This window comes from Tachyglossus aculeatus, chromosome 21 (assembly GCF_015852505.1).
Source record: "Tachyglossus aculeatus isolate mTacAcu1 chromosome 21, mTacAcu1.pri, whole genome shotgun sequence".
Lineage (NCBI taxonomy): Eukaryota > Metazoa > Chordata > Mammalia > Monotremata > Tachyglossidae > Tachyglossus > Tachyglossus aculeatus.
The window spans coordinates 75,957,288-75,984,148 of NC_052086.1; the positions used below are offsets into that span (position 1 = coordinate 75,957,288).

General features: G+C 46.1%; 1 protein-coding gene across 1 annotated transcript in view; it reads right to left on the minus strand.

Annotated features, from left to right (window-relative positions):
- Positions 1-26,861, minus strand: part of TEKT5 (tektin 5) — a 61,774-nt gene that overhangs the window by 30,002 nt on the left and 4,911 nt on the right. Inside the window, exons 3-5 of the mRNA XM_038763539.1 lie at positions 25,443-25,516; positions 17,578-17,721; positions 13,332-13,554 (exon numbers count right to left, since the gene is read on the minus strand). Of these exons, the coding sequence (XP_038619467.1) occupies positions 13,332-13,554; positions 17,578-17,721; positions 25,443-25,516 (441 nt within the window). The remainder of the gene's footprint in view (positions 1-13,331; positions 13,555-17,577; positions 17,722-25,442; positions 25,517-26,861) is intronic.

The following is a 26,861-nucleotide window of genomic DNA, read 5'->3' on the forward strand; positions in this document are numbered from 1 at the left end:
TGAAAAGCTGTTCATGTGGTCTGAGATGGTTCTCCCTCTGTGGAAAAGTGCTTCTGGGGTGGAGTGTATGAAGAGTGGCTTCCTTATGACTATCACAAGATTGGGTAGGGAAAATGCGAGGCGTTCTCTTTTGATTCCAAACAAAGACCAATGCCCTCTTTGATGTGAGTCTTGGGTGTTTCCAATAATACGACCCATCTCTTAGAGTCTGGCTGTAGAGGAGCTGGGATGCTACCACCTGGGTTTCATTTATCCTCCTGGATGATGTAAACTTTGGGCTGCTCCCAGGAAAAGAAATTGTACTGCAGGAATTTTAGGGAAGACGAGCATCAGGGTTCAGGTTGTTCTCAAGAGGGTTTCGTCCAAATCCCATTAGCTGGGCTCTCACGTTACCCTTGGGAGGAGAAACATTGGACTGATCCGAAACCTCAAAGTTATGGCCGGGTTCAGAGTATTGTTCCTTTGACGGATTGATCTCAAGTCTCTTAATGAACTCATTTAAATCCTATGCTGCCTTAGGTTGAAAGATGTCACATGTTGAGGATATGGGCTTTGATTGGCTCCAGGCACCTGCTTCCAGTCACTTCTTCCCAACTTGAAAATGATTAAGCGCTTACTATGTGCCAAGCGCTAAGGTAGATACAAGATAATCAGATCAGTCAGGGTTTCTGTACTACATGGGACTCACAGTCAAGGGAGAACAGATCATTTATCCCCATTTTACAGATGAGGAAACCGAGGTTGAGGGAAGCTAAGTATCTCACCCAAGTTTACACAGCAGGCAAGTGGTGGAGCCGGGACTAGAACCCAGGTCTCCTGACGCCTAGATTCCTGCTCTGTCCATTAGGCATGACAATCACATTCCCACTGCTGAAAGAAGATTCCCTAATTCCCTACAACATTCCATTGAAAATGCAAAGTGAAAACACGCATAGTGAAAACCCAGGCAAATTCCAGCACTTCCTGGCTGGGCAGAAGCTCCAATATTTTGATTTTTCAGTGGTTACCCCTCTCCCTATTCCTCCTACCCTGCGACCCTCCCCCACCTTCCCGTGTGGCCTAATGGAGGGAGCAAAAGTTGGGAGTCAGAAGGACCTGGGTTCTAATCCTGACTCTGCTACTTATCTGCTGTGTGACCTTGGGCAAGTCATTTCACTTTTCTGGGCCTCAGTTCCCTCATCTGAAAAATGGGGATTAAGACCGTGAGCCCCACATAGGCAGGGACTGTGTCCAACCCGACTTGCTTGTATCCACCCCAGTGCTTAGTACAGTGCCTGGCATGTAGTAAGAGCTTAACAAATACCATAATTATTACTATTATTATTATTAGTGCTCTGACTTAGCCCTTGGTCCTTGGACTAGAGAAGCCACATGGCCTAGTGGTAAGAGCAGGGAACGGGATTCAGGAGATCTTAGTTCTAGTCCCAGTTCTGATATTGACTTGCTGTGTGACTTTGGGAAAGTCATTTAACTTCTTTGGACCTCAGTTTTCTCATCTGAAAAATGGGTACAAGATAGAGTGTGAGTGCCATATGGGACAGGGACCGGCTCCAAGCTACCAATAATTGTCGTATCTGTTAAGCACTTACTATTTGTCAAGCACTGTATTAAGTGCTGGGGTAAAAACAAGATAATCAAGTCCCACATGGGACAACCTTGTATCTCCCTCAGTACTGAACAAATGCCATTTTATAAAGGTTAAAGTTATTTCTGGCAAAAGTCCTCACTACCAGACTGACTCTCCTGGCAGTGCCATCCTTAGGAAAAATGGAGCCCACTGGCTGAACCAGCGGTGTAAAAAACAGACAATCCCACTGAAAAGAAGATCCATTTAAGCTATCCACTAAGCCCTCATTTCCCTTCTGTGTGGCCCGGCATTTGGATCTGTATCCTTCAAGCACTTGATATTCGCCCCACCCTCAGCATGTACACAGCACTTATGTACATGCCCGTAATGTATTTTAATTTCTATCTCCTCCTGAAGGTTGTAAGCTGCTTGTGGGAAGGAAACGTGTCTACCAACTCTGTTGTATTATGCTCTTCCAAAGCACTCAGTACTGTACTCTGCACCCAGAGGACCTGGGCTCTAATCCTAGCTTGGCTCCTTGTGTTGCTGTGTGACCTTGGGCAAGTCACTTCACTTCTCTTTGCTTCAGTTTCCTCAACTGTAAAATGGGGATTAAATACCTGTTCTCCCTCCTACTTAAACTTAAGAGCCCCACATGGGACCTGATTATCTTGTACCTACCCCAGATTTTAGTAGTGTTTGACACACTGTAAGCGCCTAACAAATCCTACAATGATCATTATTACCATTGATTGATTGCTTGATTGATTATACAAAGGAAGTAGTATTAAATAACCCTACAACATTTATCTGATAAAGTACATGTTATAGATTATTTGTATTAATATCTGTCCTCCTCTCTAGACTGTTAGCTAATCATGGGCAGGGAACTTGACTCCCAACTCTATTGTACTCTCCCTTATGCTTAGTACAGGTTCTCCACACAGTAACTGCTCAATAAATACTATTGATGATAATTATGATCATAACCATGAATGCCTCATGGAGGGCTAGAGTGGGATAGAGTGGGAAACCGAGAGATTGGAGTCCAGCTGTTCCAGAAAGATCCTCCTATCCCCAGGTCCTTCACTCCCTCCAGCAAATTCCCAGAGTTCCTGGAGCTTGGGCCTTTTGTTGGATGGGGAATAAATGCCCTGAGGGTGGGCTGGTGGCTTGGGGGCCATTGTCGTCCTTCCTGCCACTCATCCTGGCAGAGCTCGATGTGGCAATAGAGTCCATGTAGAGAGCATCATGCTGCAAGTAGCCGGCAACCCTGTCTCCTCTAAGGCCCCTCACCTCCCTACCCAGCTGCTGGGCAGCAAAGTTCTGCCACTCACCCCCTCTTGCTCCCCGTGTCGCCAACCCCCACCCCCAGGCCTCAGCTGCCACCAAGTTAAGGAGCAAAGCAGCAAGCTATCACCCACCCATCCAGGGGAGCTGCCTCTCCCTCACCCTGCGATCTGGCTTAACCCCTTTCTGGGCATTTTACAGTTCCCCAGTCAGCAGCCTTCAGTTTAGTTCTGTGGAGTGAATATTATTTCCTCTAGCTATTTCTGCGTCTCACCGTTTCACTTTTGGAGAGGCACTAGACCATTCAATATGAAGTTAAGCATCCCCCTCAAGCAGCACATCGTGCCCAAGTCAGCTCTGAAATGATTGCAAGAAGCCAGCAGTGAGCAGCAGAGAGGAGCCAGGCGGCCTCACAGGAAAGAGGCAGTGCCAAAGCAGCAGTGGTGGCTCACTGCTCTCCGGCTGTGAACAAACACACCCAGCTGCTCACTGAGGAGAGCTCTCCTCCATTTCCAGCACAAAGCGTCCGGGCTCCGAGGCTAGGAGTTTTGCTGGGTGGATCCTGGGAGTTTGCAAAGTGAAAAAGGATATCCTGAAAACGCCGGCAATCGTGGGGATTACTGTTAAGTATATTGTTGTTCTAGTTTTGCAGAACGCCACCTCCCCAGTGCCCTGGGGATGGTCTGATTCCTGCTAGACCAGCGGTGAAGATTGTGAATGCAGTCTTGCAAATAGGTACAAAGTTTACCAACCCACTCCATATTTTCAGCCCACCTGGTCTCCTCCCCTGGGAGATCCATGGAGAAGAAGGCGAGGCAAATAAAGAGATAACTAACTTGGAGATCATCTGATATTTCACAGGTGACCAGCAGTTTGGGCTACATAGGTTTAACTGACAAAGTCTAAGCCGTGAAGTCCATTAGGTACTGACCATTCCACTGGCCACCGTTCCATGGAAAAAAGAACAACAGCCAGGTTTGCATCTGCAGAATGTTCATCTGGGAAGAAAATGATATCTGCTCCCCAGAAAATATCTTTGCATATTTCATATCATTCTCCAAGTTGAATAGAAATTGGCTTAAAGGTTTTATAAGGAAAAAAAACTGTGCTGGCAGAGTGGATCCATCTTGTAAAACAATCTGTCAATGTGTTGTCTTGTGACTAAGGACTGAAAGCACTTAATGATGCTGAATTATTTTGGGGGTGGAAAAAGAGACTGGGCTGTGCCAGGGGAGCTTAGGCTTCTGGATTCTTTCTGCAATCTTGCAAATTTATTGTTTTCCAAAATGCGAAAAGGAAAGATGTTTCCAAGGATATGCCTTGCTCTGAGCATTTTTCCAGAGTGTTTGGGGTTGCCAAAGGAAACCGAATGGTTCAGCAGAGTCCTTCTCTGGGGGGCAACCAAGTGGGGTAGCAGGGCAAAAAGATGCAGGAAGCCAAGGGGCACAGAGGATGAGGGGGCAACAGAGGAGAATGTCAAGGAAGTGGAACTCCCCCAAAAGATGAAGGAACTTGAAGAGTGGTTTGAATGTTCATCGTGTGCATGGTACATAGCCACTAGTTATCATAATCTTCACAATGATTCTTCATTATTACATTGTGCCAAGCACTTTATGGATGAGAAAGATAAGGAGATTGGTGATGATGATGGCTCCTCAGATGCTGTCAAATGTATCTTTGCAAGATGCCAGCTGAGGGGCAGGGAAGGGCATAGATTAGCATTCCCATTTCATGGTAGGGCAGAATAGGGAGAGGAAGGAAGACTGGAAACAAATCACCCAAGGTCCTACAGTCAGTTTGAAGAGGAGCTGAGACTAGATCCTAGGTCTGATTTCCAGCCCAGAGCGTCATATTCCCTGGGCAGAACCTGAAGGGAAGCAGCATGGCTGAGTGGAAAGAGATTAGGCCTGGGAGTCAGAAGACCTGGATTCTAATCCTGGCTCTGCCACTTGCCTGCTATGTGATCTTGGGCAAGTCACTTAACTTATCTGTGCCTCAGTTTCCTCACCTGTAAAATGCATATTCAATCCCTGTTCTCCCTCCCCCTTAGACTGTGAGTCATTTGTGGGACAGAAACTGTGTCTCATCAGAACAGTGCTTGGCACATAGTAAGCGCTTAACAAATACCAACATTATCATTATTATTACTATCTGAATAGTTTGTATATACCCCAGAATTTAGGTTAGTGCTTGGACTATAGTAAACTCTCAACAAATGCCACAATTATTGTCATTATTGTAGCCGGTGGAGGCCCCATCATTTTATTTTAATGGTATTTGTTAAGTGCGTACTATGTCCCAGGCACTGTACTTAGCTCTAGGGTACTTACAAGCTAATCAGGTTGGACACAGTGCCTGTCTCACATGGGGCTCAAAATCTTAATCCCCATTTTACAGAGGAGGTAACTGAGGCACAGCGAAATGAAGTGATTTGCCCAAGGTCACACAGCAGACAAGGGGCAGAGCCAGGAATAGAACCCAGGTCCTTCTAACTCCCAGGCCCGTGCTTCACTGGAGCCATGCTACTTCTTAGGTCTTCCCAGGCCCCAGCCCGAGCTCCTCTGCCCGAGGGTGATTCACACAGGCTGCTGGTCAGACCTGGTGACCCACAAGGTCTTGACCATGTGGACACCCCACTCCTTTCCAGGCTGTTTGTGTGGAGGCATGGAATTGGCTCAGGAGGCTAAGAAGGCAGGGCACCTAAAACTTCTGCTCCACCCTATAAGAGCAGCCTGGCTGCCACTGTCTCATCATTAGGTTATGAGCTCCTTGATGGTGGGTATCACCTATTCTGCTGTTCTCTCCCAAGTGCTTAGTGCGATGTTCTGCACTCAGAAGGTCTCGAGCAATTCCCTTGAAAGATTGATTCATGCGAGCATTTGTCTTCAAAATCTGCTTGAGCCTCAGCTGGTGCTCCTCAGGATTAGAATCAAATCTCGAGTACAGCTTCACCAGCATGTTTCAGCTCCCTCAGCACCAGTTTCAGCTCCCTCAGCACCAGTTCCAGCTCCGCAAGAACCACCTTCATCTGCCCAAGTACCATCTCCAGCTTCCCCAGGTTTGAACCAAATCAGAAGGCCAGTGCCAGCATTCCCAGCAACAGCCTCAGCTTCCCAGGGCCAGTTCCAGTTTTCCAAGCTGCAGTTCCAGCTCCCCCAGAACCAGCTTCATCTCCGTAAGCACCAGCTCCCCCAGGTTTGAACCAAATCTGGAGTCCAGTGCCAGCATCCCCAGGACCAGCTCCAGCTCCCCCTGCAGCAGTTCCAGCTCTCCCAGGACAAGTTCCATCTCCCTCAGCACCAGTTTCAGCTCCCAAGTGGCAGTGCCAGTTTCTCCCTGACAGCGTCCAGTCCCACAGGCTCTTTGGAGTATCCTCTCCCTCTCCCTGAGATATGTCCTGAGATATGAGGTGACAACAAAACTCACAAGAATTGGGAGAGAATGAGAGTGAAAACGGCAGAAAACGCCCAGCTATGAGCATTTTTCTCAAGTGGAATTTACTTAAAAAAAAAACTTCTGGCAAAAATAGATTTGCAACCCCAAAACAAACTTTGGGGCACCCTTGTATGACCTGTCCACATTCCAAATTTCACCCAGCCTAGTCCCTGTATTAGACCCCCAAACAAGAATGTTTGGAGAAGTAGCGTGGCCTAGTGAATAGAGCACAGGCCTGGGAGTCAGAAGGACCTGCAAGCTAATCTCGGCTCTACCACTTGAATGCTGAGTGACTTTGGGGAACTTCTCTGTACCTCAGTTACCTCGTCTGTAAAATGGAGATTAAGACTGTGAGCCCCATGTGGGACCTGGACTGTGTCCAACCTGATTTTCTTGTATCTATCTCAGTGCTTAGTACAGTGCTTGACACAGAGTAAGTGCCTCACAAATACCATTTAAAAAATGTCAAAGACTTTTTACCTCACCCACGCAAGGTGGCCTGTTTTCCAACAAAATCAGAGCTCTTTCTGAGGCACCACAGCCTACAATCAGACCTGCTACACTCTTTGTACTAGAATTGCATGTAAGAAAATGAGAGGAAAAGAAAGAGAGGAGGTGAGAGGGAGAAATTAGTGAGGAGTGAGAAGAGATGAGGGAGAATTAGTGAGGAAAAAGAGATGAGAGGGAGAAGTAAGTGAGGAGAGAGAGAAGATGAGAGGGAGAAGTTAGAGAGAGAGGAGATGAGAGGGAGAAATTAGTAAGGAGCTAGAAGAGATGAGAGGGAGAATTAGTGAGGAGAAAGAGATGAGAGGGAAAAGTAAGTGAGGAGAGAAAGAGAGAGAAGATGAGAGGGAGAAGTTAGAGAGGAGATGAGAGGGAGAAATTAGTGAGGAGCTAGAAGAGATGAGAGGGAGAATTAGTGAGGAGAATGAGAAAGGGAGAAGATGAGAGGGAGGAGTTAGAGAGGAGATAGGGAGAAATTAGTAAGGAGAGAGAGAGAGAAAGAGAGAAGAGATGAGAGGGAAAAATTAGTGAGGAGCCAGGGAGAAGTTGAGAGGGTGAAATTTGTGAAGAGAGGAAAGAGAGGAGATGAGAGGGAGAAATTAGGAGAAAGGAAAAAGAGAAAATACTGGACAAGTGGAGGAGATTGAAGTTACTTTTTTTCAGGATTTAAATATTAGGAAGCATAACAAAACCAACTGAGACCCCAATCTGCTCTGTTCCGAAGAGCTAGTGACAATACCCCCTAACACTGTTTCCTCCTAGCTGACATCTTGGGTCATTTTCTGCCCCTCCCTGCGGGTGTACCATTTTTAGAAACACCCTGAAATGGATTGGCTACCCCAGTGTTTCTCTGGAAGAGATTCTGCTGCTTGCAAAGCAGAAAAGTATTTCCCATTTAGAAATGGGTTCCAGACTTCTTTAAATAAATAGGTCTCTTTGGCTCCAAGGTAGCAAATCTACTCAAAGCCTGGGCCCCTCGCCCCTTTGACCACAGCAAGTCTGGACAACTGGGGAGGAATTTGACCCCCACCCCCATCCAGGGAAGACGAGTCATTTTTGGGGTTGTAGGCCATGTGGAAATCAAACAGAAAACTAAAATCTAAGGGGAAAAAAGATAGTCATTTTAACATGAAGAATCACAACACCCTTAAAATCACTCTAAAGCACTTCCACCTTTCCTCCCTCCCCCTCTTTAAATGATATGCACAGCCCTATACCTTTCTGTGTCATTAGATGTTAGTAGCAATTGTAACTACCAGGCCTATAGATTGCAAATTCCTAGTGGGCAGGGAAGGTGTGTCTGTTTATTTTAATTTTTGCTCATCACCCAGCACATTTAATCACTGTGATTCCAAATCTGGTGGGATTAATAAATGCAAACTGAATCAGCGGCATCTCCAGCTTATTCTAAATCTACATCTCCAGCCCTGATCTCTCCCCGTTCTTGCAGTCTCGTATTTCCTCCTGTCTTTAGGACATCTCTACTTGGATGTCCCGCCAACACTCAAACTTAACAAGTACAAAACAGAACTCCTCAACTTCTCATCCAAACCCTGTCCTCCCCCTGACTTTCCCATCACTGGAGGCAGCAGAACAAACCTCCCTGTCTCACAAGCCAGTAACCTTGGCATTATCCCCGATTCATCTCTCATCCAACCCACTTATTCAGTCTGTCACCAAATCCTGTTGCTTCTATCACCGCATCGTTAAAATCTGCCCTCTTCCCTCCATCCAAATTGCTACCACATTGATCCAAGCACTTATTGATCTTGTCTCTCTCACCACTGACCACTTGCCCATGTCCTGCCTGTCCTGGCCTGGAAGTCCTTCCTCCTTCATACCTCACAATCACACTCCCCACCTATAAAGCCTTATTAAAATTATATCTCTTCCAAGAGTCCTTCCCCGACTAAGCCCTCATTTCTTCTACTCCCTCTTCCTTTGCATTTATGCCTTTTATTCACCCCACCCTCAGCCTCACAACACTTAGATAGCCATAATTTATTTTGATGTCTCTCTCCCCCTGTGGACTGTATGCACCTTGTGGGCAGAGAGTGGCTCTGCCAACTCTGTTATATTGTACTCTCCCAAGTGCTTAGTACAGTGCTTTGCACATAATAGGTGCTCATTACATATGATTGATTGATGGAATTGCATTGGCTAACCTCTTGGGTACAAGAAAAATTCCATTTATAGTTCCCTTGAGGCCTTTTTGACAGTAAGGAGTAAGTCTGCTGACTTTGTTGTATTCTCTCCAGCAATTAGTAGAGTGCACTGCACAGAGTAAGCACTCCACAAATACTTCTGATTGACTAAAGCTCCTGATTGAATAGGCCCAAATGAACACTTGACTCTCACATCTTCAGAGATGCAGTACAATCCAGATTCGAACCTGGGAGAAAGTGTCCAGTCGATTTAAATCCAGGTGGATCAATTCAGCTTGGGAGAGGACAATAGAGAAGCAGCATGGCCTAGTGGGTAGAGCAAGGGTCTGGGAGTCCGAAGGACCTGGGTTCTAATCCTGGCTCCACCACTTTTCTGCTCTGTGACACTGGGCCAGTCACTTAACTTCTCTGGGCCTCAGTTACCTCATCCGTAAAATGGGGATTAAGACTCTGAGTCCCCTGTGGGGCAACCTGATTACCTTGTATCTACCCCAGTGCTCAGTATAGTGCCTGGCACTACCATTAATACCACCATTATTACCATTTTTAGTGGGAAGACAAACACTAAAATTAATTATAGATAAGGGAAGCAGTAGGGTAAAAAGATATGTGCATAAATTCTGTGGGGCTGGGGTGTGGTGAGAATCAAAGTGCTCAAGGGATTCAGAAACAGCTGCAGTAGGCCTCCCTGAAGAAAAAGAGAACTGGTTGGGGAAATGAGAGGTTAGTGAAGGAAGGCTTCCTGGAGGAGATGTGCATCTCTCCCCTCTAGACTGTAAGCTTCTTGTGATACAGGGGATATGTCTACCAACTCTGTTGCACACTCCCAAGCACTTAGTTCAGCGTTCAATAAAGTCCCACATCAGTGAGAAAACTAAGAAGTTCTGAAGAGCTTACAATTGGAAGACGAAAGTTGAAAATAGACATATAAAAATCAAACACTAGTAAGCACTGTTTCTAAAGAGTTTGAGTAGCTTAAACATTCTTTTGCATAAAAGTGTGGGATAGATATGCAGCAACAGAAGGATGACATTTTCAAGATGATTGAATTTTATCTCATTGCTTTAACAGATGCCAAAATGGCTTGATTTTAAAAAAATGTTTCTATCTGCACATTGGACGTGCAGCATAATAGCCAAAGATGAAGTAATTGAGATGAATTAAAGAGCTGAGAGAGTGGAGAAAGCTGTGTGGTGATGAAGACCAGGAGCTGAATCAGAATCAGAAACCTCACTGGAGAAATGCCCATGGTCGATGTGCAATCAAGCCTCTCTTCTCCCCGCCAACGACCAGCTGCAAATATACAACCAAACATGCGCACCAGAGGAGCCCCACACATCCTGTATGCTGGTCATCTTGGTAGTGCAACGCAGGAGAAGGAAATGCACTTGATTCTTAAACAAAAGAGTGGGGAAAAGGCATAAAAAGTACTTGCTTGTGACAAAGTCCCCAGAGTGCAGTTCAGGTGAGATACTTCGGGAAGGGGTCAGAGCAGGAGTTGGACTGGAGGATCTGCACTCTACCTGAGGACCCAAAGGAATTGGAGTAGGCAGAGAGGGAGGTCCACTGGAGAGGGTCCTCAACTGACCCCTGGGGGATCCTTTTGGGGATGAGGGGGGACTTCTGTGACACAAGCCACCTTTGGGGGTTCCCACTGCTGCCTTGGGGAGCCAGGAAAGGGGCCTCCGTTAGCACGACTGGACCAAGAATCAAGCGGAAGATGAGGATGCTGAAGTCCACCTTGAGTGAGTCTGATCCTGCTGTTTCTGGACTGGTTTAGGGTGGTGAAGGGAGAGTAAGTTTAGGGCTAGTTTTGTAGTCATAGTAATAACAATTATTGAGTGCCCACTGCATGTAGTGCAGTTTACCAAGCTTGGGAGAAGTATAGAACAAGGAAGTGAAGTGGTCCCTGCTCGCAAAGAGGTTGCACTCTAATCTCTAAATAATAATTATGGCATTTGTTAAGCACTAACTATATTCCTAGAACTGTTCTAAGTGCTAGGTAAGGCGGGGGGAGGAGGGGGGTGTTTCTCCTCCCCCTCCCCATCCCCCCCGCCTTACCTCCTTCCCCTCCCCACAGCACCTGTATATATGTATATATGTTTGTACATATTTATTACTCTATTTTATTTGTACATATTTATTCTATTTATTTTGTTAATATGTTTTGTTTTGTTGTCTGTCTCCCCCCTTCTAGACTGTGAGCCCGCTGTTGAGTAGGGACCGTCTCTATATGTTGCCAACTTGTACTTCCCAAGTGCTTAGTACAGTGCTCTGCACACAGTAAGCACTCAATAAATATGACTGACTGACTGAATGAATGAATACAAGCAAATCGGGTTGGACACAGTCCTTGTCCCATGTGGGGCTCACAGTCTCACTCCCCATTTTACAGATGAGGCAACTGAGGCACAGAAAAGTGAAGTGACTTGCCCAAAGTCACACAGCTGACAAGTGGCAGAGTCGGGATTAGAACCCATGACCTTCTGGCTCCCAGGCCTGGGCTCTAGCCACTGCACCATGCTGCTTCTCTAGAACATTCAAAATAAAGAAGTGAATGTACAATTGAATAAGTATGTATATGTAAGTGCTGAGGATGGGAAAAGAGAAATACACACCTGCTAGAGATGGCAGATGGGTTTGTGTAATTTGGGATGCTGGGACTTAATCAGGGTTTTGGGATGCTGGGAGGGTTTTGAATATGGGGAGGGCAATGATTAGTCAGATCTGGGGAGAGAGGGAGTTCCAGGCAAGGGGATGGGAGGTAGGAGGGTTGAGAGTGAGGTAAAGCTAGAAGGTTAGCTCGGAGAAAAGAAGAGCAAATTGGGTAGTAGCGAGTGAATGGAGTAGATATGTAGGGAAAGATGAGTTGGTGAGCCTTGAAGCCAACTGTGAGAAGTTTAGGCTTAATGCAGAGAGGCACGGGAAACTCAGTGGTGGGTTTGAAGGAGGGAAGAGATGTGGGCTGGGCGGCACTTAGGAAGCCAATCCTCAAGCTGCAGAATGTAGTGTAGATTGGAGAGGGGAGAGGCCGGAGGCAGGGAGACCAGAAAGGAGGCTGATGCAATAGTTTAACCGCAATAAGACCAGAGCCAGGATCAGGGTGCAGGCTGTTGGAGTGGAGAGGAAGAGGAAGAACCGGGTGGGTCTGGCAGTAGATAGGGGCCTTCCGAGACAGGGAGGATGATGGTATTATCCACTAAGATGGTAGTGTGGCTAATGGAAAAAGCATAGGCTTAGGAATCAGAGGACCTGTGTTCTAATCCCAGCTCTGCCACTTGACTGCTGGGTGACTTTGGACAAGTGACGTGCTTCAGTTCCTTCCTCAGCAAAATGAAGATTCAATACCTTCACTCCCTCCTACTTAGGCTTTGAGCCCCATGTGGGAACTGCTTATCTTGTATCTACCCCAGTACTTAGTACAGTGCTTGGCACAAACAAAGCACTTAACAAATACCACAGTTATTAGGAGGGGAAAGTCTAGTGACAGAGTGGATTTAAGGGGACAGAGGAGGAGTTCTGTTTTAGACGTGTTGAGCTTGTGGTGCCAGCTGGACATCCAAGTGGAGATGTCCTTGAAGCAAGAGGAGAGGCAGGATTGTCAGGGTTCAAGAGGTAGATTTGGGTTTTTCCCACATAAAGGTGGATGACTGTAGACTTTTGAATGTAAACTCTAGACTCTAAGCTTGCTGTGGGCAGAGAACCTGTCTTCCAACTCTGCTGTACTGTACTCTCCCGAGCATTTAGTGCAGTACTCTGCACACAGCAAATGCTCAATAAATACCACTGATGATGCTGACTGAAGCCATGCAAAAATATGAGCTCCCTGAGAGACTGTCTGTAAAGCGAGAAGAGTAGGGGGTTCCAGAAGAGAGCCTTGTAGATGTTTAAAAGTTCTGCTTCTGGTTTTCTTCCCCTCCTTGTGAGAAGGGACTCACTACAATTTATTTATTTTCAATGTATCATCATCACCATCATCAATGGTATTTATTGAGCACTTACTACGTGCAGAGCACTGTACTAAGTGCTTGGGAGAGTACAATAATTTACAATATATAATTTCATGTATTATCAAGCCTCTAGCATAGGCTGGGATTGGCACTTCTGCCAATCACGCGGGCACATACCAGCTCCAGATCTGCATGACTTCCCAGAATCCACCAGCAAACACAGGAGGTTTTGCAAAACAGCCTCAAGGAAGATTGCTTGGATGGCTTTCATCTCTAGCCTCAACTTGCCAAATGCTCCCTCCTGAGTCTTAGCAAGGGGCTACCCCTGCCAGCTACAGAGAGGCAAAGAGCATGTGCAACTCCCCCCGCCACAGCCTCTGCCTCGTGACTGGTCTGCTGGGTCGAGAGCGGCCTCCTCACCTTAGCCAGGTATATCTGCAGCTTATTGATGATATCTGTCTCCTCGGAAACGCGGATGGTCAGGGCCATGTTGGTGGCGGTGAACTGCTTCCACATCTGTTCGGACGTGGTCTCCAGTAAATTCTCGGCCTCTTCCCGGAGCTTGATGCAGTTGGCCCTCATGTTCTGAGAGTGCTTGATGTTATCATCGCTGAACTTGGCCCAAGTCTCCGGCACTGAGACCCTGAAAGGGGAACACACAACAAATGACACCCGGTGGAGAAGAGCCCCCCAAATGTAATAATAACAATAACCATGGTATTTGTTAAGCACTTACCTTGGGCCAGACACCATAGTAAGCACTGAGGTGGGTATGAGAAAATTGGGTGGGACACATTCCCTATCACAGATGGGGCTCACAATTTTAATCCCCATTTTACAGATATGGTAACTGAAGCACAGAGAAGTTAAGTGACTTGCACATAGTAAGAGCTTAACAAACACCATTATTTATTGTTCTTTCATTCAGTTGTATTGAGTGCTTACTGTGTGCAAAAGCACTGTACTAAACGCTTGGGACAGTACAGTATAACGACAAACACATTCTTGCACACAACGAGCTCACAGTCTAGAGGTGGAGATGGACATTAATAGAAATAAATAAATGGATTAATTAATTAATTAATTGTTATAATTATGATCATTATTGTTAATGAATTACCAAGGCCCTGTATAGTACTATGCACAAAGTAGGTGCTCAACTGATATTAAAAGTAGTTATAAGATTCATGTTTTCAGTCTGTCTTCAATCAATCAATCAATTCATGGTATTTATTGAGTACTTACTGTATGCAGTGACTAAGTGCTTGGGAGAGTACAGTGCAACAGAGTTGGTAGACATGTTCCCTGCCCAAAAGGAGTTTACAGTCTAGAGGGGGAGATAGATGCTATAAATATAAAAATAAATTCATTCATTCATTCGATCATATTTATTGAGCATTTACAGTGTGCAGAGCGCTGTACTAAGCACTTGGGAAGTACAAGTTGGCAACATATAGAGACGGTCCCTACCCAACAGTGGGCTCACGGTCTAGAAGGGGGAGACAGAGAAAAAAACAAAACATATTAACAAAATAAAATAAATAGAATAAATATGTGCAAATAAAATAAATAAATAGAGTAATAAATATGTACAAATATATACATATATACAGATGCTGTGGGGAGGGGAAGGAGGTAAGGCGGAGGGGATGGAGAGGGGGAGGAGGGGGAGAGGAAGGAGGGGGCTCAGTCTGGGAAGGCCTCCTGGAGGAGGTGAGCTCTCAGTAGGGCTTTGAAGGGAGGAAGAGAGCTAGCTTGGCGGATGTGCAAAGGATATATATATATATATATCATAAAAATATAAATAATGACAATGGTAGTGATAATATTGATAATGATTTTTTTTAAGTTTGAAAGGAAAGCCAAAAACACTTCACTGTATTAACGTGGTAAGCAGTTTGGATGAAAAGGAAAGGGCAGATTTTAGCAATGTTGTGAATGTGGGCCATTAGGATTTAATGATGGATTGAATATGTAGAATGAATAAGAGAGAGGATTCAAGGAAATGCCGAGGTTATGGGCTTGTGAGGCAGGAAGGATGGTGGAGCTATCTACAGTAATGGGAAAGTCATGGGGAGGACAGGGTTTTGGGGGGAAGATAAGGAGATCAGTTTTGGACTTGTTAAAGCTTGAAGGTGATGGGAGGATGTCCAAGCAGAGATGTCTTGAAGGTAGGAGGAAATGCGAGACTGCAGAGGGAGAGAGATCAGGGCTGGAGATGGAGATTTGGGTATCATCTGCCAAGAGGTGGTAGTTGTAGCCATGGGAGCGAATGAGTTCTCCAAGAAAGGGTGTGTAGATGGAAAATAGAAGGGGCATCAGAACTGAACTTTGAGGGACCCCCACAGTTAGGGGGTGGGAGGCAGAGGAGGAGCCTGCAAAGGAGACTGAGAATGAACAGCCAGAGAGATAAGAGGAGAACTAGGAGAGGACAGTGACAGTGAAGCAAAGCTTGGATAACATTTCCAGGAGAAGGGGGTGAAGGCAACTGAGAGGTCGAGGAGGGGTAGGATGGAGTAGAGGCCATTGGATTTGGCATGAAGGAAGGAAATCATTGGTGATCTTTGAGAAAGCAGTTTCTGTGGAATGAAGGGGAAGGAAACCAGTTTAGAGGGGGTCAAGGAGAGAACTGGGGGAGGTGAATTTGAGACAGCGGGTGTAGAACTCTAAGGAGTTTGGAGAGGAATGGTAAGAGGGAGATGGGGCTATAACTGGAGGGAGTCGTGGGGTCAAGGGAGGGCTTTTGTTAGGATAGGAGAGACGTGGGCATGTTTGAAAAGTAGTGGGAAAGATGCCATTGGAAAGTGAACAGTTGAAAACGGCTGTTAGGGAGAGAAGAAGAGAGGGGACAAGAATTTTGATGAGGTGTGAAGGAATGGATTCAGATGCGCAGGTGGAGGGGGTGGAATTTGAGTGGAGGCAGGAGATCTCAATGGAGAAGCAGCATGGCTTAGTGGAAAGAGCACAGTCTTGGAAGTCAGAGGTCATGGGTTCTAATCCCAACTCTGCCGCTTGTCAGCTGTGTGACTTTGGGCAAGTCACTTAACTTCTCTGTGCCTCAGTTAGCTCATCTGTAAAATGGGGATTAAGACTGTGAGTCCCACGTGGGGCAACCTGATCACCTTGTATCCCCCCAGCACTTAGAACAGTGCTTCGCACATAGTAAGCACTTAACAAATACCATTATTACCATTATTATTATCTCCTCTAGAGATACTGCTGGGAAACATGGGAGAGTTGAAGAGGGAGCAGGAGGGGGAAGGGACTGAGGAGGGGCAGGGGAGATTTTAGTGAGATCACGCCTGATCATGTCAGTTTTCTTAATTCATTTATTCATTCATTCAATCGTATTTATTGAGCGCTTACTGTGTGCAGAGCACTGTTAATAAAATAGGTGGCCAGGTCATTGAGGGCAATGGACAAGGGAGACGAGGGGGACGGGGGGGCCTCAGGAGGGAGTTAAAAGTCTGAAACAACTGTCGAAAGTGATGGGCATGGGTGTCAATAAGGGTGCAGCAATAATTTTGCCAGGCAGAGGAAAGGGCAGAGTTAAAGCGCACAAGGATTAACTTGAAGTGAACGAAGTCAGCCTGATATTTAGATTTCCACCAGCGGCGCTTGGCAGCTTGTGCACAAGAGCAGAGGAGGCAGACTACAAAGCAGACTCTCCAGTGTAAACCTGGGTGAATAGACATCCAAGTGGGGCAACTGCCACACTGACACGTACGAGCCATGTTTTGAGCAGATCCAGGAGCCCAACACCCTGGATGAAAATCCCCTCAAAGCCTAGGAAGCACCAGGCTCACTCTACACGCAGCACAAGTGGGAAGTTAGTCAGTCAATCATACTTCTGGAGCACTTACTGTGTGCAGAGCACTGTACTAAGCACTTGGGAAAGGACAATTCAACAATAAAGGAGTGTTTCCCCCCTCCTCAAGAAACTCCATTGGTTGCCCATCTATCTCCGCTTCAAACAAAAACTTCTCACCATTGACTTTAAAGCACTTAGTCACCTTACCCTCTTCTACCTCACCTCGCTACTCTCCTACTACAACCCAGCCTGACACTTCACTCTTCTAATGCTAACCTTCCTACTGTACCTCCATCTTGCCTATCTCGCTGCTGACCTGTCGCCCACATCCTATCCCTCCCTCCTCATATCTGACAGATAATTGCTCTCCCCCACATCAAAACCTTATTGAAGGCGCATCTCCTCCAAGAAGCCTTCCCTGACTGAGCCCTCCTCTCCTCTTCTCCCACTTCCTTCTTCACTGCTTTTACTTACTCCTTCATTCATCCTCCCTCCCATCCCGACAGCACATATGTACATACCTGTATATATCTATAATTTATTTATTTATCTATTTATATCAACATCTACCTCCCCCTCTAGCCTGTGAGCTTGTTAAGGACAAGAATGTGTCTGTTTATTGCTATATTGTACTCTCCCAATTTCTTAGTACAATGCTTTGCATATAGTAAGCGCTCAATAATTACGATTGAATGAACGAATGAATAAACTGATACATTCCCTGCCCACAATGAAGTCAGGCTAGACCAGCCTGGCTCTGGGCCCAAATTTCCCTCCTCGTGGGGCTCCAGGTAGCTCTTCCCGCACACCAGAGCCTGTGATCGCCGGCCCAACCGCGGTGGGCTTGGGACTTACGTGCCATCTAATTTTTCCACCCCGAGGAAGTAGTTGAGGCTGTCGGACGTGTTCCTCAGGTTAAAGCACTTCTCGTCGATGAACTCAGCAGAGCTCTTGTCCGCCAGGTCTTTCTCAATCGCGTGCTGGGCATCTCGGTTGTCTCTGGAAAAAATGACCTCTCAACGTCAATGCCGTCCTGCGTCAGGTTCTGCCACCCGCAGGAGCTACAGACATTTGAGTGCTTAGTACAATGCTCTGCACACAGTAAGTGCTCAATAAATATGATTGAATGAATTTAAGAAGACCTTGTAGTGGGTACCTCCTTGACATCTATTCTCATGCTTGAGGGGCAGGGGAATTAGCTCTCATCCCTAACTTTGCCCTCTATAATCCTGACAGAGAGGCAGTATGGCCCAGAGGAAAGAGCACAGGCCTGGGAGTCAGGGAACCTGGGTTCTAATCCTGGCTCTGTCACAAAGCTGCTGTGTGATTTTGGGCAAGTCACTTCTCTGGGCCTCAGTTCCCTCATCTGTAAAATAGGGCTTAAGACTGAGGGCCCTATGTGAGACAGGGGCTGTGTTCAATGTGATTAATTTGAATCTACCCCAGTGCTTAGTACAGTGTCTGGCACATAGTAAGTATTTAACAAATACCATTAAAAAAGAAAATGGCATGTTTACCAACCCTGCTAGAAGATGCCGTTCCTTTTGTTTGGTTTGAATCTACCTTCATGTCTCAGTACATTACCCATTGTTTGGTAAACAACAATTCCATGTTCACCCTGTCCCCAGTCAGTCTGTCAATCATACTTTTTGAGCACTTACTGAGTTCAGAACACTGTAATAAGTGCTTGGGAGAGTGCAATATAAATAAATAGTCACTTCCTCTGCCCATAATGAGCTTACAGTCTAGATGGGGAAATAGACATTAATATAAATACACAAATTACAGATATGGACATAAGTGCTGTGGGGCTGGGAGCAAATCAGGATGATGCAGAAGGGAGTGGGAGAAGAGGAAAGGAGGGATTAGTCAGGGAAGGCCTCTTGGCGGAGAAGTGCCTTCAGTAAGGCTTTGAAGTAGGGGGAGAGTAATTGTCTGTTGGAGATGAGGAGGGAGGGCTTGCCAGGCCAGAGGCAGGACATGAGTGAAAGGTCAGCGACAAGATAGATGAGATTAAGGTAGAGTGAGTAGGTTGGCATTAGAGGAATGAAGTGTGTGGCTTGCAGTAGGAGAGCAGTGAGATGAGGTAGAAAGGTACAAGATGTTTGAGAGCTTTAATGCTGGTGGTGAGGAGTTTCTGTTTGATGCGAAGGTGGATGGGCAACCACTGAAGGATCTTAAGGAGAGGGGGAAGTGTGGCTTGAATGTTTTTGTAGAATAATGATCCGGGCAGCAGAGTGACTTATGGACTGGACTGGGGAGAGACAGGAGCCTGGCAGGTCAGCAAGCAGGCCAATATAGTAATCAAACAGGATAGGATAAATGATCGGGTTAATGGCCTCAAGGATCTCTTACATCCCCCATACCCCTTCTCAACCTGAGCTTTTTCTCTTCTGGCTAGAATGCCATCCTCATACTAGACGGCAAAAACCTTATTTGCTCCCAGGGATCGCTGCCTGAGGGCTGCAGTTCCTGCCTGAACATTTCTGGGTACTTGGAGAGGAAGAGAGCTGGGAGAGAAGGCGGTCCAAACTTCAGCTCAGCTCTTCCAACCGTCTGTTTTTGTCTCTGCCCGTTGTGGAATATTTCCCCTGTGTTGTCCCTGCTTGGTCCCAGATCAGGTTCCAAGCCAATAAACCAACTTGATGTACTGTCAGCAATGATAACTATGGTCTTTATTAAGACTTTTCCATGTGCCAAGCACTAGGCTGAGTCCTGGGGAGGACAATCATAACAGATAATGTCTCAGTCCTACATGACACTTACCAGCTAAAAGCTAGGGAGAATAAGTTATCTACCCCACTAAAATGAAAACTCCTTGAGGATGGGGTTCATGGCTACTAGTTTTTATTATTATTCAAGTCTACTAATCATTATTATTATTATTGTTATTATTAATTGCCTGTCTCCCCCTCTAGACAGCAAGCTCATTGTGGGCAGGGAATGTGTCTGTTTATTGTTATATTGTACTCTCCCAAGCACTTAGTACAGTGCTCCTCACACAGTAAGCACTCAATAAATACCATTGACTGATTCAGTGAACTAGTATTTTATCCTCATTTTACAGTTGAGGAAACGGAGGCACAGGGAAGTTACAGGACTTGCCTGAAAACTCCTTGTGGGCAAGAAAGGTCTCTAACAGAGTCTGTTATATTGAAGTCTCCCAAGTACTTAATACGGTGCTCTGCACATAGTAAACGCTCCCAAAATACCATTGATTGATTTATTGAATGGGTATTTTGTCCTCCTTTTATGATTGAGGAAACTGAGGCATGGGGAAGTTAAGGGCCCTCTCCCAGTGTCCCAGTGGGCCAGTGGCAGAGCTGGGATTAGAGAACCCAGGACTTCAGTCTCCCAGTCCCATGCTCTTCCCATTAGGTCTCGCTGTCTCCAAGCAGAGCTCTCCATCAATCACTAGCAAGACTTTCTCCAGGATCCCTCTCAGGATCACACCTGGAGAGTTCCCAGTACTCTACCAGTCTTGGCTACAAGAGAGAGAGTCAGGCAGAGGCATATCCTTTCCATCCCTAGCTTGGGCAAGCAGCATGGCTCAGTGGAAAGAGCATGGGCTTGGGAGTCAGAGGTCATGGGTTCAAATCCATGCTCTGCCAACTGTCAGCTGTGTGACTTTGGTCAAGTCACTTCACTTCTCTGGGCCTCAGTTCCCTCATCTGTAAAATGGGGATTAAGACTGTGAGGCCCACATGGGACACGCTTAGAACAGTGCTTTGCACATAGTAGGCACTTAACAAATACCATTATTATCATTATTATTATTATTATTATTATTATTATTATTATTATTAGGCAGTGGCTAGTGAGTGGAAGGCAATCTGCTACAAGTCAAAACTCACCTGCGCTAGGCAGCAGTGACACGGGAAAGTGTCGAGGGAGGAGACATAAGTTTACTGTGTGGAAGGAGGCAATGGTAAACTGCTTCTGCATTTTGACCAAAAAATCTCTGAAGATACACTACCAGAATGATTGCAGATGGAGGTGAGGCATCCTGAGAGTGATGTGTCCATGGAGTCACTATGGGTCAGAGATGACTCGACGGCATTAGACAAAAGGGCCCAGGAAAAGTACCTCTTCTAGGGGCTCTCAGTGCTGCCCCAATAATAATAATAATAATTATGACATTAACTGTGGTATTTGTTAAGTGCTTACTGTGTGCCAGGCACTGTACTAAGAGCTGAGGTGGAGACAAGCAAATCAGGTTGGACACAGTCCCTGTCCCACATGGGGCTCACAGTCTCAATCCCCATTTTACAGATGAAGTAACTGAATCACAGGGAAGCGAAGTGATTTGCCCAAGGTCACACAGCAGACAGTTGGCAGAGCCGAATTAGAACCCAGGTCCTTCTGACTCCCAGGCCCGTGCTCTATCCACTAGGCCATGCTGCTTCCCAATCCGATAGGGTGTTCCAAGTCATGGACCAGAATGTCCCCAGGGAGACCCTCCCTCCACATGCCAAAGACTGTCATCTGGCCCAGCCCCAGAAGCACCAACTGTATTATGTTGGACTAATTACTTCCTGACTATTCTGAGTTAATTAAGTTTCCCCAGAGAGCATAATGATCTCTGGAAATGCAAAATTCATGTTTCCCAGAATGGATGAGAATCCATTGAATATCTAAACAATCCATCAGTGGGATCAGAAGCAGCTTGGCTTAGTGGATAGAGCCCGGGCCTGGGAGTCAGAAGGACCTGGGTTCAGGTGAGAAGCAGCGTGGCTCAGTGGAAAGAGCACGGACTTTGGAGCCAGAGGTCATGGGTTTGAATCCTGGCTCTGCAACTTGTCAGCTGTGTGACTTTGGGCAAGTCACTTAACTTCTCTGGGCCTCAGTTCCCTCATCTGTAAAATGGGGATGAAGATTGTGAGCCCCACGTGGGACAACCTGATCACCTTGTATACCCCCAGCGCTTAGAACAGTGCCTTGCACATAGTAAGCGCTTAATAAATGCCATAAAAAAAAAATCCCGCCCCTGCCACATGTCTTGTTCAATCTCTCATCCTATCCCGATTGGATTACTGCATTAGCCTCCTCTCTGATCTCCCATCCTCCTGTCACTCCCCACTTCAGTCTGTACTTCATGCTGCTGCCCGGATCATCTTTGTGCAGAAATGCTCTGGGCATGTTATTCCCCTCCTCAAGAATCTCCAGTGGCTACCGGTCAACCTACGCATCAAGCAAAAACTTCTCACTCTTGACTTCAAGGCTGTCCATCACCTCGCCCCCTCCTACCTCACCTCCCTTCTCTTCTTCTCCAGCCCAGCCTGCTCCCTCCACTCCTCTGCCACTAACCTCCTCACTGTGCCTTGTTCTCACCTGTCCCGCCGTGGACCCCCGGCCCACGTCTTCCCCCTGGCCCGGAATGTCCGCCCTCCGCACATCCACCAAGCTAGCTCTCTTCCTCCCTTCAAAGCCCTACTGAGAGCTCACCTCCTCCAGGAGGCCTTCCAAGACTGAGCCCTCTTTTTCCTCTCCTCCTCCCCATACCCTCCGCCCTACCTCCTTCCCCTCCCCACAGCACCTGTATATATGTATGTACAGATTTATTACTCAATTTATTTTACTTGTACATATTTACTATTCTATTTATTGTGTTAATGATGTGCATCTAGCTTTATTTCTATTTATTCTGATAACTTGACACCTGTCTACATGTTTTGTCGTGTTGTCTGCCTCCCCCTTCTAGACTGTGGGCCTGTTGTTGAGTAGGGACCGTCTCTATATGTTGCCAACTTGTTCTTCCCAAGTGCTTAGTACAGTGCTCTGCACACAGTAAGCGTTCAATAAATATGATTCAATGAATGAATGAATGTCTGCTGTGTGACCTTGGGCAAGTCACTTCACTTCTCTGTCCCTCAGTTACCTCATCTGTAAAATGGGGGTAAGAGTGTGAGCCCCATGTGGGACAGGGACTGTGTCCAACCTAATTAACTTGTATCTACCCCAGCGCTTAGAACAGTGCTTGACATATAGTAAGCACTTAAGTACCATTATTATTATTATCTACTGAACTCTTGATATTATCTACTCTTATTATTATCTACTGAACTCTTTTGGTGACTGTTCTAGGCATTTGGGAGACATGATCCCTGTCCTTGGGAAAGTATAATAGACATGATCCCTACTCTCGAGTAGTTTGCAATTTAGATGAATTGGCCACTGACCCTCCCCATCCCCTGCAGACTTGCACACACACGAATACACATTGTATTGTACACTGCCAAGTACTTAGTATAGTGCTCTGCATATAGTAAATGCTCAATAAACACCCCTGATTGGTTGATGCACACAATAAAAGAGGTAAGAAATGTGAGAAGGCTTTGGAAATCAAAGCAATATACAAAAACTCGGCATTCTATTCTTCCAGCTGCCCGATTTCACTCCTAAAGAATTTAACTTTCGGATGTAATCCAGCCCCTGTGTATTTGTCTCTAATTTACAGCAGTTGGGGGAGGTGTGGGGAGAGGAGGTAGAGGAAGTGGGGAGGGGTAATACCTACCCCCCACCCCACTGTCCCCACAACAGCCAGCAAATAAACCAGTCAGCCTGACGAGGGTATTAGCCCTGGCATTTTTCATTCAGTCAGCTCAAGCAGCATGGAGTTTAGCTAAAGCCTTTCAATGATAATAATTAATAATTATAATTATGGTATTTGTTAAGTGCTTACTACATGCCAAGCACTGTTCTAGGCGCTGAGGTAGAAACAAGGTAATCAGATTAGACACAGTCCCTGTCCTACATGGGGCTCACAGTCTTAATTCATTCATTCAGTCAGTCAGTCGTATTTATTGAGCACTTACTTGGGAAGTACAAGTTGGCAACATATAGAGATGGTTTCTACCCAATAACGGGCTCACAGTCTAGAAAGGGGAGACAGACAACAAAATAAAACGTGGACAGATGTCAAGTCATCAGAACAAATAGAATTAAGGCTAGATGCACAACATTAACAAAATGAAAAGAACAGTAAATATGTACAAGTAAAATAAATAGAGTAATAAATCTGTATAAACATATATACAGGTGCTGTGGGGAGGGGTGTTTGGCAGATGACTGTGTGCTCTGCACAAAGTAAGTGCTCAATCAATACCACTGAATGAATGAAGTTAGGTAAGCACAGGTTCCCTTTAAGAGGGGGGGAAGTTCCAGCAGCATATGGGGAAGCTGTGGGAACTGAGAGCCCGGGAGGGGCACCAGAAGCTACCTGGCAAATAGCTTCAGTCATAATAAAACCCTTTATCTGTTGTTACATAAACCCCGCATTGCCTGACTAAATGATTGGAGAATTCGCTCAACACCAGGGCTGGGTCGGCAGTCTGAATGGTGTGCCGGAGATCAATCATGTGGAGGGGCCCAGAGCCAGAAGAAACCCCATCCTGAGAAGCAGCAATGGTGTAGCAAATAGAACACAGCCCTGGGAGTCAGAAGGTCATGGGTTCTAACCCCGACTCGGCTACTTGTCTGCTGTGTGACCTTGGGTAAGTCACTTCACTTCTGTGTGCCTCAGTTACCTCACCTGTAAAATGGGAATTGAGACTGTGAGCCCCATGTGGGACAGGGACTGTGTCCAACCTGATTTGCTTGTAACCCCAGCACTCAATACAGTTCCTGGCACACAGTATTATTATTATTGTTATTATTGTTATTATTATTATTATCATCATCCCAAAGCTTCTTAGCCTGAATGGCAATGCCATTGAGCCTCAGAGCAGGGGAAAAGACCAATAAAGCCTGATCCACATTCTTTAATTCTGACATTAGTGACTACCTTCCTTGTCACAATGGCAATTACAAGCAGGGCTGTCTAGTGGGTAAGCCACAAGGGTGGGAGTCAGGATGCCTGGGTTCTAATTTCGGCTCCACCACTTGCCCCTGCTGGGTGATTATGAACGAGTCATGTCACTTCCCTGGGCCTCGGTTTTCCCATCTGCAAAATGGGGATTGAATATATTTTCTCTCTTCCTCTTAGACTGGGAACATCATGTGGGATAGGTACTTATCCAATCTGAATATCCTGAATCTATCCCAATAGTTAGCACAGTGCATGGAGCCTAGAAAGTGCTTAACAAGTGCCATTATAATTAATAGTAATACTAGTATTTAGTATTTAAGTACTACTTCTAATAAGCACAACTGTGTAAAATTTGGAAAGGAAGGGGGGATTTGTTTTTAAATTCCTAACCCCTGCAAGTGCCCTGATGTGTCCGTTGAAACCCCGATGTACTGGTTCCTGCTGCTGTTTTTTTTTTTTTAATTTAATTTAAGTTTTTATATGGTCCTTAAGCATTTCCTATGTTGGACAAAGTCCCTACCTCATATGGGGCTCACAGTCCAAGTTGGAGGGAGGATTTAATCCCCATTTTACAGATGAAGTAACTGAGGCACAGAGAAGTTAAATGATTTGCACAAGGTCACACAGCAGACAAACTGGGGAGCCCAGATCCTCTGACTCCCAGACCTGCGGTCTTTCCACTAGACCATATTGCTTCCTTAAGGTCACCCTGCTTCTAACATTTGCACACTTTCAGCCGGATTGTAACCCCACCACACTCTGGTTTACAGTGTGAGACTTCGATGCAGCTGGGTTTTAACTCACCTTCCTCCCTCTTCACTTAAAAAAAAATTAATAAATTAAAAAAATCTGCTGGCTCTGACTTCCCTTATGGGAATTTCAAGACAGAAAGCCAAGCAAAGACTAGCCTTACCGCAACTGCAAGTCGATTCTTTCTCCGAGCACGTTTGTCAGTTGATCGTGACAAGATTTTAGCAAATCAGCCTCCTGCAATGCAAAATTTCTGCCTGTCAGTGTGGCCGTTCCCTCTGCAGTCTCTGGCCCTCTCCTCCGCCACCGCCTCAGTGCTCTTCTCATTGCCCCTCTTGACGTTAAAGCCAGGTAACCCCCCAAAATTCCAGAACGTTTTTCTCCCCGACTCCTTCTTGGGTCTGCTCCTATAGGTACAGCCACCACAGGGAAACATCGCACGGGGCAAATTAATGATCCAATCTGAGGCAAGAGCAGAGACCAGATGGCCCCATAATTTCAGAAGAAGTGGCTTGACAGCAGTTCTCAGGCCTGCCCAGCAAACTGAAGCACTGAACTGAGTCACTCTGTGGCATTGGCTCTATCTCAGTCCCTCTTCTCTCAAAATTGCTCGCTGACTTTTCTGTAGTCTAAGGACTAAGGGCTCCTTAGATCTTTCATTCTACTGAGGGAATTGGGTGGGGACAGGCAGACATTCCCACCTCCCTTCCTCTCAGCCGGTTCCAGGGATTTATCCTTTAGCTGATTGCTGTTCCATGGAATGATCCATCGGTACAAGAAGCCTGACAACCCAACCAGAGACTTTGTGGAGGATGTCTTCTGTTACAACACGGCTGAGGCTCTTGGGAGGGGCTTCCTCTACATTGTCACAAACCAGGCCCTGTTGTTATGGCTTACCGAGGAACAGTTAAGGAATGGCCAAGGGGAATTTGAGACAGCCTCCCACAGAATCGGAAAGCCATGAACCTTTGGCCTCAAAGGGGCCACCAGTAATTATGAGCAAAGCATCTTTGGTCCGTCCGCTTGGAGGGAAATTCTAGGTGAGTTCGTCGGGGACCTCATGCCTTGAATGATTAAAATGTGATTGTCCAAGGTGGGGTTCTCCATTTATTGGGTGGAGGCTCCGGCTGTTTGGTTTCTATTAACCTGCACTGGGATTTCGTGGCTCCTCCTAAAGAGTTACTGCCATCTCGTTCCCTGCCTTGATGCCCTGCTGGGCCAAAGTGGGATTGGATCTGTCTGCCCTCACCCCACAGTGCTCAAAAGGGAAACTGCTGCAATCAGAGGTATTTACTGAGCGCTAACTACGTGCAGAGTAGTGCACTAAGCCCTTGAGAAAGTACAGTACAACAGAATTAGCAGATTTGTTCCCTGGACAGAATGAGTTTATAGTCTAGAGGGGGGAGACTGACGTTAATATGAATAAATAAGTAATTTAGAATATATACTTAAAGGATTTGTAGATAAGTGCTGTGGTGTTGGGGGTGGGGAAAATATCAAATGTACAAAGGTGAGTGAGAAATTGAGGGGAGGGATGAGGGTCAAAAATGTTTGGAGCTGATAAAGGACTTCTGTAGCCCAA